Raw genomic sequence first — 12442 nt, forward strand, 5'->3', positions numbered from 1 at the left:
AATTCCACAATTTAGGAGAAGTACCCTGCCCTTCACCTAAATACCTGGGAGTAAAGAAAAAATTCAAAGAAATAATGAAGTTTTTACTATGTGATCAATAGATCCCCCAGCAGCAATATCCCCTAACACTATAGCTAGAGTCACAAATTTTTATCATTTTGGAATACTCACACTTGCTTGTCACAACTTAGCTGCAGAACTGTAGCTCTCTGAAAAAAATATATTGACAGACCGGACAGCTATACAGTTCCACCCATTGTAAAAACTGTATATTTATTGCACACAAAAAGTTGCGCTTAGTTCTGGATTAATCTTTCCAAATTCTTATATAGCTCAATCATGAAAAAATAGATTTTAGAAAATCCCTTACTCCTCTATGAAGTACTCTCGTCATTGACATCTGCACGAAGTTCGTTATACAGAATTATCTTGCAAACTAAAATGGCAGTGTAAAAAGACAAAATTTTCGACAATCTCATTTTTAGGGCGAGGAGGACTATTGACAATAATAATAAGGAATGTATAGTTGTAGAAACAGTGAAAGAAAATGTTAGGAACACATGGATAGTAATATTTTGAGATGACAGTTTAATGGCATGGAGAAATAAATCGACAAACAGCGCACTTTTTTGTGTGCAATAAATATACAGTTTTTACAATAGGCGGCACTGTAGCTCTCCGGTCTGTCAATATATTTTTTCGGAGAGCTACAGTTCTGCAGCTAGTCACAACTTTGCGCTTATAGATGGTTTTCCTATAACATATTTTTCCTCGGAGTTATTCCCCTAATCGCCGCCATCTTGTAGGGCAAAGCAGTGAATTTTCCTCTTTGAGCAACCAATTTTAAACACTCGTGCCAGAAATATATGGGGGGAAATATTTACAATCTTAAAATAATGAATTAATAGAGGCTTCAACAGACATATATTCATAAGAAAAATAGTGTTATCTTTACCTCAGTAACCTGTATAACAAATTGAACTTGGTTGAATAATGAAAGGATCTGGGAATGTTGCCCTACAATATGGCGGCCATGGGGAATAACTCTTTCTTAAATCACCTCATTGGAAAAACCATCTATTTAATCTGGTAAATATCAAGGAGCAGAGAGAGGATTTTCGAGAATTACAAGTATTTTCTTTTTATGATCAACAGAGCTCCACTCTGACATAAGAACACATTTCATTTCTAAAATTCATGTACCCAAAAACTGGTAAATATACTGAATACATGTTGATAACTTCACAGAATTTTTATTCAGATTTTTAAAACAGATTCTGGTTTCAAATGTAAAAGCAGAATAAAAGATCTTTACTCCATACTTTTATTCACAACACAAAAAATCTAACAATAATTTTACTGCATTTGAGCTGACATATTAATATACAACATATTTAAAGTAAAATCCATTTTATCAATCATTTTCAAAAACAATTGAATTCTAAAACAGATCTCATATAATAATGTACTTCTTTCCTTATTTTATAAACCATCTACCAAAACCACCTACAGTCCCGTTAAGTCTGAATAGATAAATTGATTTTTAGGACTTATCACATTTTCTATAAAAATTTTGTAATTTTATGAAAATATCATTTTCAGCCACTTAGTTAAAATACATTACCATTCTTGTAACTATATTAATTTCAAGTGATATATTGAGAGTCAAAATTAAAACATAGTAAATTGCATATTTGAATCACTGTTCTATGCCATGTTTCTATGACATCAAGGGTGACAATTCAGTGAGAGTCAGATGGTAATAAAAAAAAAAAATAAAAGAGTTTCCAAAGTTAGATTTTTTTCATCTTACCCTAAAGTAAATTACCTCTTAGCATTTAAGTTGTTACAATGAAGTTATAAAATCATGGACTGGATTGCTTGATCATATTTACCAGTAATGTAAAGAACAACTTCAATAACAAGCACACCTTGTCCAAGTTTCTGGAAAAGCAATTCAGGAGAGGGTCTGGGATGAACCCCCCCCCCCCCCCCTTGCACCAATATGTTTTAAATAAGTGGATACCTGATCTGTTAATTTTGGTTTGTTTTGGTGCAATCTTGAATTAGTCATTTCCTCACATATCAAATAAAAAAAATATTGAGCAGCCTTACTTAAAACAGACAATTAATTAATTAAATTTGTGTTAAAAAGATATTTTTGAGAATTGTTTCTCTTGTGGGGATGGGTGGGTGAGGGTTGCACCCAACAACTGTCCTCACGACCTACACATGTAGATATGACTACATTATACACAGTATAACATTTTTTTTTTTCAAAAAAGATTACTCAAAGAGGTTACTTTAGTCATCATATAAAAACATATTCTAATACACTGAATCTGTAAAAGCATGATAAAAAGAATATATTGTCTAACATTTGTAAATATAAGATCAACAATAACATTCTATGTAATTCATGCAAAACTTATCTTAATGCTAGAAGTATGTAAAAAAAAAAAAAAATTAAAATGCTTTAAAAAAAAAAATCAAAACTATTTCACTAACATTAATGTTATGAGTAAAATGCATAAGGTAAAAAAAAAAATCATAAATTAATAAAAACAAATTAGCATAAATTTGAGATAACAATTTAAGAATCTCAAAATTAACACATAGTACATGTATTCACTATTCTCAAAAATTGCACTGCAATTCAGTACAAGCAAATTCATTCTATGATAAAACATTTATATTCAAAACATGTACACTTCAACTACTCTAAAACAAAAACACAAACAAACAAACAAACTAAAGTAAACTGTCACCAAAACACTCTTCCCTTCATTTTTCCAAATTATGAATTTAGACAGCCGATAATTGTCAAATTTAAAATGTTAAACTTGTTGAAAAAGCACCATAAACAGTATCAATTTAATAATGGAGAAGCTTTAAAAGCAGATGAGCAAAATTTTCCAAAAATATTAAGAAGAGAAATGTAAACTATTTCCAAAGCAATTAAAGCAAACACTGCTTAGCAAAAAAAGAAAAAAAATGAAATAAATTGTATCGGAATAAAATCAAAGCTTTTAAATTCCAATATTCCCTTAAAAGGGGTCAAATTTGATCCTACCACAAAGAATTTTTTATTCCGAATTAAGGAATATCATACTAAGTTGTTTTATTTTTCTTTATGGACAATAAATTTTAAGGTTGAGTTTATGTATCAAATTTAAAGTATATGTATTATAAACCATATACATGTATATTCAATTGTAAAATTGAATTACATCTTATGTTAAATTAAATTATTATTTAATAACAATGAAATCATAATTAATGCCTCTAATACTGATAAAAATATACAGACGTTACAAGATATTGAGGCTAATTTCAGACAAATTTTAGATTTCAATATTAATTTGAAACCAACACCACACATGAAAGGCAAGCCATCACACTTAGACTAGATAAAGGACTAGAAGCACCAGTCACCACTACAAAAAAATCACTACAAAAAACTTCTATATTTAAAACATTATCAGCATATCAGACACACTAAATAAAATATTACACTAGTCTATCAATCTTCCATTAAATTCCATTGCCATAAAAAAAAAAATTGGCCATTGCGACTCAAATATTTGCTACTTTTGATAAATTCAATGCAGACAAGTATTGAAGATTACATGTAGTAAAACACATGATAGCATCATGTACAATACATTTTAGTCAGCCAGGTGTTTTTGGTCCGATACTTTACAAAAAAGTCTTAATTTTTTAACTTGTAATATTGCAAACTCAATACTTCAGAGAAACAGTTCGACCTCCATTTTCCCAATTGCCATATTTTAATATAGAATAAAATATTCACTGAAAGGCTAGGTGCCCCCTTCCTTTTGGTAACAAACTGAAATCTTTTATTGTCAAAAAAGAAAAAAAAAACTCCCCTCCCCCACAAAATCATCTATTTTAGGCTTGTCAAAGATTTTTCAGGTAAATTATCCCCCTTTGAAACTGAAATTCCATGCCAGTGTTATTTATGCAGGAGAAATATTTGTGAGATAGGCCTATTATTTTTGACTAAAAAATTCTTTCTTCCATAAAAGAGACTTCTTATTTGTATTTAGTTTTAATAAACAAGTCTTCACAAAATGATGAACAAATGATATTTGTTGCATGCATGGTAAGACTTTGCCTAACATTGTTCCATTTCTTAATAAAATGCCATACACTTGTTCAACATACACATAAATTTACAATAATTTTTGTTTCTATCGAAGTCTTAAAGGTTTTTGAGATGAAATTTAATATTTTACCCTTTTATCACATTGAGCTATCAGAAGAAATAGCTTAGGCAATTTATATATGTATGTCAAATGAATGCCTTGGATTTCAGAAAATACCTAATAACCCGTATTATTAGTAAAAACATTACAGAATTTAAAACATAACACATTTTCTGTTTCAAATTAAATACAAGTAGTCCTTCAATTCTGACACACAAAAGATATCTGGGATTTCTTGACCAAAAAATACTGCCATAATTTGAAATATAAAAGTTAACAATGTACTTCAGTTTTTAAGTCAGATTTGATACACTTACATTTTGTATAATATACTATATTGAAAAGGTAACCTAAATCATAACAAAAAAGAAACAAGTGAAATAAATTATCATTGTGCAAAACATTATAAACTAACAACAAACATATTCATTAACAGATATGTCTTGAGCAAGCAAGGCAAAAATCTGTGACATTGTTCAAAACATTGTTATGTTACAAAATTGGCTTGCAAGACTGTATCATGTACAAGTAATTCAAATGAAAGATTTAAAAAACTGATTGATTCTTTATCCTCAACAACTGCTATGCAGGGTCAAAATAAAATACAAGTGAGGTCTAAATGTACTAAAGAGTACATGTTTATATTGCCCATCATACAGACAAGATGAAATTAAATATATTTTCCTTGCTCATACATACAACATTTAAGGATTCTATTTGCAACATTAAAATACAATCTTGGCAGTGACTTTCTAAATCAGAGATGCAAAGTAGGTGGGATTCTATCATACAGCTGAGTCTTTCTCTTTTGACTTGACATCATCCCACCAATCCATTAACTTTGTTTATCCTTTTCTGCTTGGTTCATAAGTAAGTCATAACACACACCACAAACTAGGACCATTTCAGACTGTGCTTGTGGAGCTAAAAAAAGAATTGTGAACACATTTACATACTGTTTTAGCAATGTATTTGTATATACTGTAAAACATTGCTTATAACAAAGAGTCAGGGACAGGCAATTTTGCTTCATTATATAGGTAATTTGTTATATCCATTAGCTTCAAAATATTTTTACAACCCAAAGGGAATGAAAATCCCTTCACTATAAATGCTGATTTATTATCTAAGCATGTTTAAATTTTATACAAGATGATACCTGTTGCTCCAAACATTGATTTGGGAACTTTTTGGTTACAGCATTTTGAACAGAAGTTATTTCCACAATGTCGGCAGTAGAACTACAAATAATATCCCCCAAAATTATCCTTTTTTTTCATATGTTGAATAACAAAACTTCATTTACATTACATTAGGAATGAAATATATTTATTTTTCAAATAAATGACACAAAAATTTATGTGTAGTAATGATTGATTTGGTTGATGTAAAATTTCATCCTTTAAAACAAATTCAAAATTAAGTAGTTATCTTTTACTTGAACTTGATTAATATATACAGAATGAAATACTTACTCTCCTCTTCAATATGGAAGCAAATGAAACATCACATTTATGACAAGTTTCTGAAAAATGGAGGTAAGAACATCAGTTAGGAAAGAAAGCACCCAGAATCATGTATACACTCCAAATTTAGAAGTAAACCATGACAGTATATCTTAAAGTGATACATGTATAGCTAGTTTAAGCATCAAATTTTTAATTTTTCGAAGATTTTTATTTCAATATGAGTGGTCTAAAAACCCCTTGTGCTGATGGCTTAATATCCCAAATGTTCTTCTGTGTAAATGTAACTCACCATGTGCAATATGCTGTCTTCGTTTCCGTAGCTCTAGGAGCCGCTCCACCATGCTGGGTTTGGAGTAGATGGAACTCTTCAGTTCCGAGTCATCAGACATGATCTCCAGCTGACTTGGGTCACAATCCTGGGATTAATATCAATAATGTAATCATAGGAATATCACACTTTCTGTGGTTGTATCATTATGTCAATCCTGATAATGGCTGATTTGGTCTTTTAAATCTATATATTACAACCACTAAGCTTGCTAACACATGAATTCAGCAACTTTTTTTCAGAATCTACTGCATAATTGTGAACAAATAATATTCACAGCTTTAATGCTGGTTCAAAACAGTAAAACTCTGCCACTCTGATTGATTTTCCGGTCTAGACCTTACCTCTGACTGCTCTTTTGTGTCCTCTTCCTTAGATTTCTGTTGATCTTCTTCCAAAACAGTGGACTAAAATATTAATATAGATGAATGAAATTATACAAACAAAAATTCTTGTGGATCAAATCCCTGCTTGAAAATATAATATAATGTATATTCAGCATATTGTTAAACTAAAGGAAGTAAAACATTTTTTTTTATCTGACAACATCCAGTCTGCAGCTGTAACACTGTTTTAGATCTAATTAGTAAACTGAATTAGTCAGAATTTAACACAAACCTCTATACTAACCTTGATGGGCCCATTGTCTTTGATTGGTATGGGAGACAGGGAAATGCCCCACACTTTTTCTCCATATTTTAACAATTCTGTGAAAGGAACAGATACTCATTGTTTTTAACAGGCTTACAAATCCAATACCAATGATTTTTTTAAAAATTCTCGGAAAAATTTCTGTAAATAATATACAATTATACTCACTGTAAAACACAACCTCATTGGCCAAAAAGAACCAGTTAACTAGCATAAAACAAATTCCTCTTGTTGGCAAGACAACCAAACTTAACAAGAATACACATATCTCCACATGGAATCTATAAAATATAATGAAAATTAGCAACCACATTAGAGACAGAATTTCAAAAAAAGATGTTGCAATATACTTGCATTATCAATCTCATTATTAATATTAAACCCTACAATGTTAAATCTAGAAAATTTGGCTAGCAAGTTTCCATGAATTTGCATTCTACATTGATACATATCTTTTTTATTTTCTTTATCTTGATCAAAATATTTTTCATTTTATTTACCTGAGAGAGGCAAGAGTGTTGTCCCATTTGAGAATTCTGTAAAACTGTGTTAGTCCTTCATTGCAAAGTACAATAAAATCATACATTTGTAGGAGGCTACAAAAAAAAAAAAACTTTTTCAAGTGCCAATGGTCATAAAATCTCTCATACATAAAGATAGATTTATGTCATTTCAATGCTTTTTTTTTAAATAAAGAAAAATTTTGATATAATTTGGTTAGTTGTCTCCGTATATTTTATGCAGTTCTTCACAATTAATCAAAATTGTCTTTCCAACATAACTGAGAATGTAAGTATCTAACCTATAGCGGAACTGTTTGACAGTCTTCATTGCTTCTTCATCTTCTATGTCTTCATCCTCTTCCTCTTTTTGAGATGAGGTAGAGGGAAGACATTTATCCAGGATTCTGGTATGTAGTTGTACCAAGGACGTAGTAGCAATGCATATTACCAGCAAAGAAATCAGAGTAAACACAGCACCTGCAAATACCAGAATACACACAGTACATTTGTGATTCTCTTTCCACGTATCAGAACATTTTTATACACTGTAATAGGATATTTCAACTGAATTATTAGTGGAAATGAAATTTTTGTAAATACTTTATCTCAGTCACATGGATACAGTTACGATTATAATTATCTATTTATTAGCTGAATATTCATATTCATTCCCAACAAAAGAATGCCTATATTTTTACCTTTAGTTAAAACAAGACAACCAATATTGCACAGAATCCACACAACCAAAGTCCCAATTGTATATTTCCATCTGTTAAAAGAAATTATGGTTTGAAATTAATTTTAGTTATTATGATATAATGATAACTATTAATGATAATAATAAATTATAATGATATAATGATAAATTTCAAAAGTATACACCAGCTGGTATAAAAAAAAAAGATGATGTTCAAGTTCTGTGCCATAATAAATAATCAACTTCTTAAAACTTAGCTGAAAAATCTTAATACAAAGAAGGCTTTAATTACTATTTCCTTCAAATTTTCTAAGCACATAGAAAGGGGTTGCATGCTGTGACAAGAATTCTTTGTTCATCGAATATAAGAATATGAGGAGTAGAAACCTACTTTCGTATATCTTCAATGCAGTACACAACAAATGCAATCGGTTCTACTAGACGAGAAAATGTTTCAACTTCTGTAACAAAGTCGGCTAGATCCATTCTTCCATACTTTGAACCATTTTCAGTAGATTTTCGTTTTCCATTTGGAACCTGAGGGTCGTTACTCATTTCCTTAAAAATAACAGTAGATATATGAATAATTAAGTTGCTTCATCTATTTGTATATGTACATCTGCAAGTTTCATATCATATTACATTAGGGTACAATCTTGACTTGAATGCCCTGATACACATACTGAACCGTAGGTTTACGGATGATAATAGATCTGATTTGAGGAAGTGGAAATCCAATTTTTAACATTAACAAGTTTAAGGTGATTTATACATCCCTCAGGCTATACGATTGAGTGTTCCGACACGGGTAGATTTCCCAGTCACAGACATAGCCGTCGTGCTCAATATTTATCAATTTTTTAAACAAACCCATATACAGTTGCAATAAAATGAGCAATTCATCTTGAAGTTTCAACAAAAAATAAGATATTTTTAGTGTAAAGTACCAAAAATTCCTGGAATGTTCTTACCATTTCGTTCTTGATATTTCTGTTTTCATTTCGCATTCTGTTACTTCCGGTTCAAATTGTAAACAGAAAAACCTATTTTCCTCAAAAATTAATTTCCCGGATTTATTTACTTTAGGTTGTATGAACAGATGAACAACGAACTTGATAATATTTGTTTGCAAACGTTTTAGTATTTTATAATATTTTTTCAAAACTCAGAAAAAAAACCTGTCATATTTTTGAAATATATATAATATTATTTAAAAAAGAAAGAAAGAAAATTTAGTAATAATAATTTTTAAAAATGGAAATGAATTAAAAAAGGAAGAAAAATGTAATAAAAGATTTTTTGTATAAAGTTAGGAAATTAATTTATTTTTCCTTGAGATATGTTTATTACTATTTTATGATCATTTCTTACTTCGTATTCAGGGAAAAAAAAACACACCCGTGAAATTATTCCACTTCGAAGTGCAAATTCTGAATATTCATATATTTTTATCAATCGTTTGCGACCCCTTTTAATTTTTTTTTCTAATATCATATAATTAAGCAATTACAAGGGCTTGTACTTTAAAGACATTCGAATAGATTGTATTTGACACGTGATAATTTCTCGAGAGTTGCACCACCATTTATAATTACCAGCGATTAAAAAATTACCGTTACACACAATTTCGACAATTTTTTTGAGTTTTCATAGCTGTCACTTCAAGGAAAAATAAGTAACACTCGGCCCTATGATCTATATAGCTAGATGTTTCATCGTGTTTTGTATGTCAACCTGCTCTTGGCGGTTCTTTTATTTTGAATTTATTGGAATTTTCATTCTGTGATATAACTATTACACATATTTTGATTCTTTTAAAATAAGGTAATCAAATTATCGGCTTTCGGTTTATCTGAACAAAAAAAAAATTACAAACCTCGGTTTTCATTAATTAATTTGAGATTCAAATATGGCGAAAATAAATGAATTGCGAGATCGCCTGAGAGAGCAGGAGACATATTACGGCATGGCTTGTCTGCAACTGACGGTACTAAACCAGCGGTTTGAGCAACTGGCCAAGCGGTACGACTGCGCAGACAAACTAGGTCAGAAGTCCTTCCGATATTCTCTAAGAATGAAAATGGCAATCTTAGAGGGTGTTCGAAACATGTTCTATGAATTTGCTACATACAAAGCCTGTAGTGTCAACAAGCTCCGTCAAGAAATCTTAATCGAACACGCCTTCTTGGAAAATAATGGCCAGTACAGCGATTCGGGTTCACTTTACGGTCGCTATGGTAACCCAGTTTTCCTCCTAGAGGATGCTGATGGTGATGAAGCAGACGATGAGATTGACGATGAGGATATTTACGGTACTGATACAGAGAGTGACGAGGACTTGTGACGTAATCAAGGGGGTAAGTCTCGACAACCTGTTTACAACATCAGTCCTGTATAAGCCAAGTATTTTGTTTTTGATTTTTTTCAAATATAAATTTGATTTGAAATTGCCAAAACAAAGAACACAAAGAAGTACTTTAAATGTAATGTATTGATTGGTAACTTTTATGACCTGTTTCAGATTCAGTACTCACCTCGTCTTTTTCCCAGAAGACACACCAACACGTTCTCAGGGAAGTATATTTATATGATTATCTTTTCCGCTCTACAACGTCAACATTGTTTTTTTTTAATTCCTCGTTAAGCTATATCTTCTCATTTACTGATTTCCTAACTTTGGACATGTATAAAGCACATTTTTTAGATAGTTTACATTATACTAACCCTTGAAATGACATTATTTGATGGCTATTGTAGCATCAAAGTGAGCTGTATGAAGCACTCCAATGTGTATGCTGGAGAAGTAGACAGAAGCACTGGAAGCACATACAAGGAAGTGTTGGAAAAGGCGAATGTGAATTCGAGGAGAGAGAATGGAAGAGACGGAAGAGAGAGAGAAAGGAAGAGATAAAGAAAGAGACAGAGCGAACTGTGTAATGTTTTAGCCATATGAAAATGATTTTCTAATTTCTCAGAACTAAACAAGAGATAACAACGTTTAAAGTACGGCGTGAAGATTCATTTCAAGTAGTTGATCGATGAATAGAATTACAGTGAACATATACTGAAGACAGAGCAAAAAGAATAAGAAGTGTTTGGACTAATTATAAAGAAACAAGGAAGAAGAAACAACAAGCGATTAATGAAGCAATCAAAACTAATGTTATAGTCTTTGTTTTGCCTTCTTTGTTAAATTTCAATTTTAAAGGAAATAAAATTTGATGCATGCACTGCACCCTAACACTACAACTTTTTTTGTTTTTTGTCTTGCTATATCAAAATTCACGTATCTAAAAACTTGAAATAAAAGAGACTATAAATCTTACATATTAATTTGTTTCATATTTGGATATTTTACTATAGAAATATAAATAAAGGACAAACTAAGAACTATACTTTATGATAAACACGATGACTTCGACTTTTTTATCGTCAGCTTCCCTTATTTATACAGCAATGTCCTATTATCTCTATTTTTCTCAGTTGATTTGATAATCATACGCAAGAGTATGTTCTAAAACAGAACAATTTTTAAATCAAGGAAAGCTACTGACAAGTTAGTTGATGATCCAAGGATACTCAATGATGACAGCACACAGTGGCCGATCAACAGGGGAAGCTTACTCCTCCATGGCACCTGATCCCACCCGTTTTAGAGGCTCGTGTTTGTGTTCCTTTTGTGGACGTTTGAGCTGAATGTCGTTTATTAAACGTTTGTAAAATCTGTATAGGGATGGAGGGAGAGGGGTTAGTCAGATTTTTAAAAGATAGGTAGAAACAGGGATCATGGTGTATTGCTTTTGTCTCCATCAACTGTTTGCATTTCAAGGAATTATTTTTTAACATTGCTATAACTGTAGTTTTAGAAAGACCCAAGTCGGGGGCAAGGAAGACCAATAATATGAACAATGCAGACATAGATTCCACAAAAATTTGCTTAAATCTAATTCATCTTCCAACATTGCTTTTGCAGATTCAACATTGACAACTGCTCTATAGTCTGGCAAGTAACATTTTAGCATTTTGTTGCGGTGTAGGGAAGTAACAGAAAAGTAGTTGAAAAAAAGTAGTTTTGAAAGAAGTCCCCCCCCCCCTTACGAAATAGGATTGTTGAGTTTAGACAAATATCCTTTTTACCCAAGTAATGGAAGATCCAGGGGTACATGTTTATAGTTTTTGTTCTGTACCCCCTCTGTCTGTTTGTCCACAAAAAGTTAAACCTTGCCTGTAACTTTTGACTGGGTGGAGCTATGGCATTCCTATTTCACAGGTGTATTCCTTATGACAAGACCTCTTTTTGGGTACCACCAAATTTGACCTTGGAGTTTGACCCACTTTTACAGAAAAATACATAACCTTGGCCATAACTTAAGAACAGTTTGTGCTAGGGCTTCATACTACACATGTGCATTCATTGTGACAGGACCTTTCAATTGGTTTAAACAATTTTTGGCCCTTTGACCTTGACCTTAAAGTTAGAGTTGTAATTAATAAATTTTAGGCGCAAAATACAAATTTGAAAACTTATAGACATATATACGGTAGATCAAAGTTCTAATAAACAT

General features: G+C 31.2%; 2 protein-coding genes across 3 annotated transcripts; one reads left to right on the forward strand and one right to left on the reverse strand.

The window, feature by feature from the left end:
- Window positions 1-1301: 1301 nt before the first annotated feature.
- On the reverse strand, window positions 1302-8899 carry LOC134252875 (protrudin-like). Of its 2 annotated transcripts, none has more exons than XM_062735419.1 (12): window positions 8849-8899; window positions 8269-8435; window positions 7879-7949; window positions 7480-7657; window positions 7178-7273; window positions 6846-6958; window positions 6657-6733; window positions 6371-6433; window positions 5988-6114; window positions 5705-5754; window positions 5389-5470; window positions 1302-5153 (listed from the first exon to the last, which is right to left on the reverse strand). In XM_062735419.1, the coding sequence occupies exons 1-12, from the start codon at window positions 8882-8884 to the stop codon at window positions 5065-5067; spliced, it is 1149 nt and encodes a 382-aa protein (XP_062591403.1). In that variant the 5' UTR covers window positions 8885-8899; the 3' UTR covers window positions 1302-5064. The 2 variants fall into 2 exon arrangements, with proteins under 2 accessions (XP_062591403.1, XP_062591402.1); XM_062735418.1 differs by having other exon boundaries at window positions 6645-6733.
- Window positions 8900-9786: 887 nt separating this feature from the next.
- On the forward strand, window positions 9787-10228 carry LOC134252876 (uncharacterized). Its single transcript, XM_062735421.1, has one exon. The coding sequence runs from the start codon at window positions 9787-9789 to the stop codon at window positions 10219-10221; it is 435 nt and encodes a 144-aa protein (XP_062591405.1). The 3' UTR covers window positions 10222-10228.
- Window positions 10229-12442: the final 2214 nt, after the last annotated feature.

Source organism: Saccostrea cucullata, unplaced genomic scaffold (genome assembly GCF_032062105.1).
Source record: "Saccostrea cucullata isolate Sc308-1 unplaced genomic scaffold, CSIRO_AGI_Scuc_v1 ctg142, whole genome shotgun sequence".
NCBI lineage: Eukaryota > Metazoa > Mollusca > Bivalvia > Ostreida > Ostreidae > Saccostrea > Saccostrea cuccullata.

What these genes read in the sequence shown, in the direction of transcription:
- LOC134252876 (XM_062735421.1), top strand. Translation starts at nt 9,787, where the DNA reads ATGGCGAAAATAAATGAATTGCGAGATCGCCTGAGAGAGCAGGAGACA.
- LOC134252875 (XM_062735418.1), bottom strand. Translation starts at nt 8,884, where the DNA reads ATGCGAAATGAAAACAGAAATATCAAGAACGAAATG. An exon ending in CAATGAGGTTGTGTTTTACA is followed by an intron (nt 6,734 to 6,845) that starts GTGAGTATAATT and finishes TTCCTTTCACAG; the next exon opens with AATTGTTAAAATATGGAGAA. An exon ending in ACACAAAAGAGCAGTCAGAG is followed by an intron (nt 6,115 to 6,370) that starts GTAAGGTCTAGA and finishes TATTAATCCCAG; the next exon opens with GATTGTGACCCAAGTCAGCT.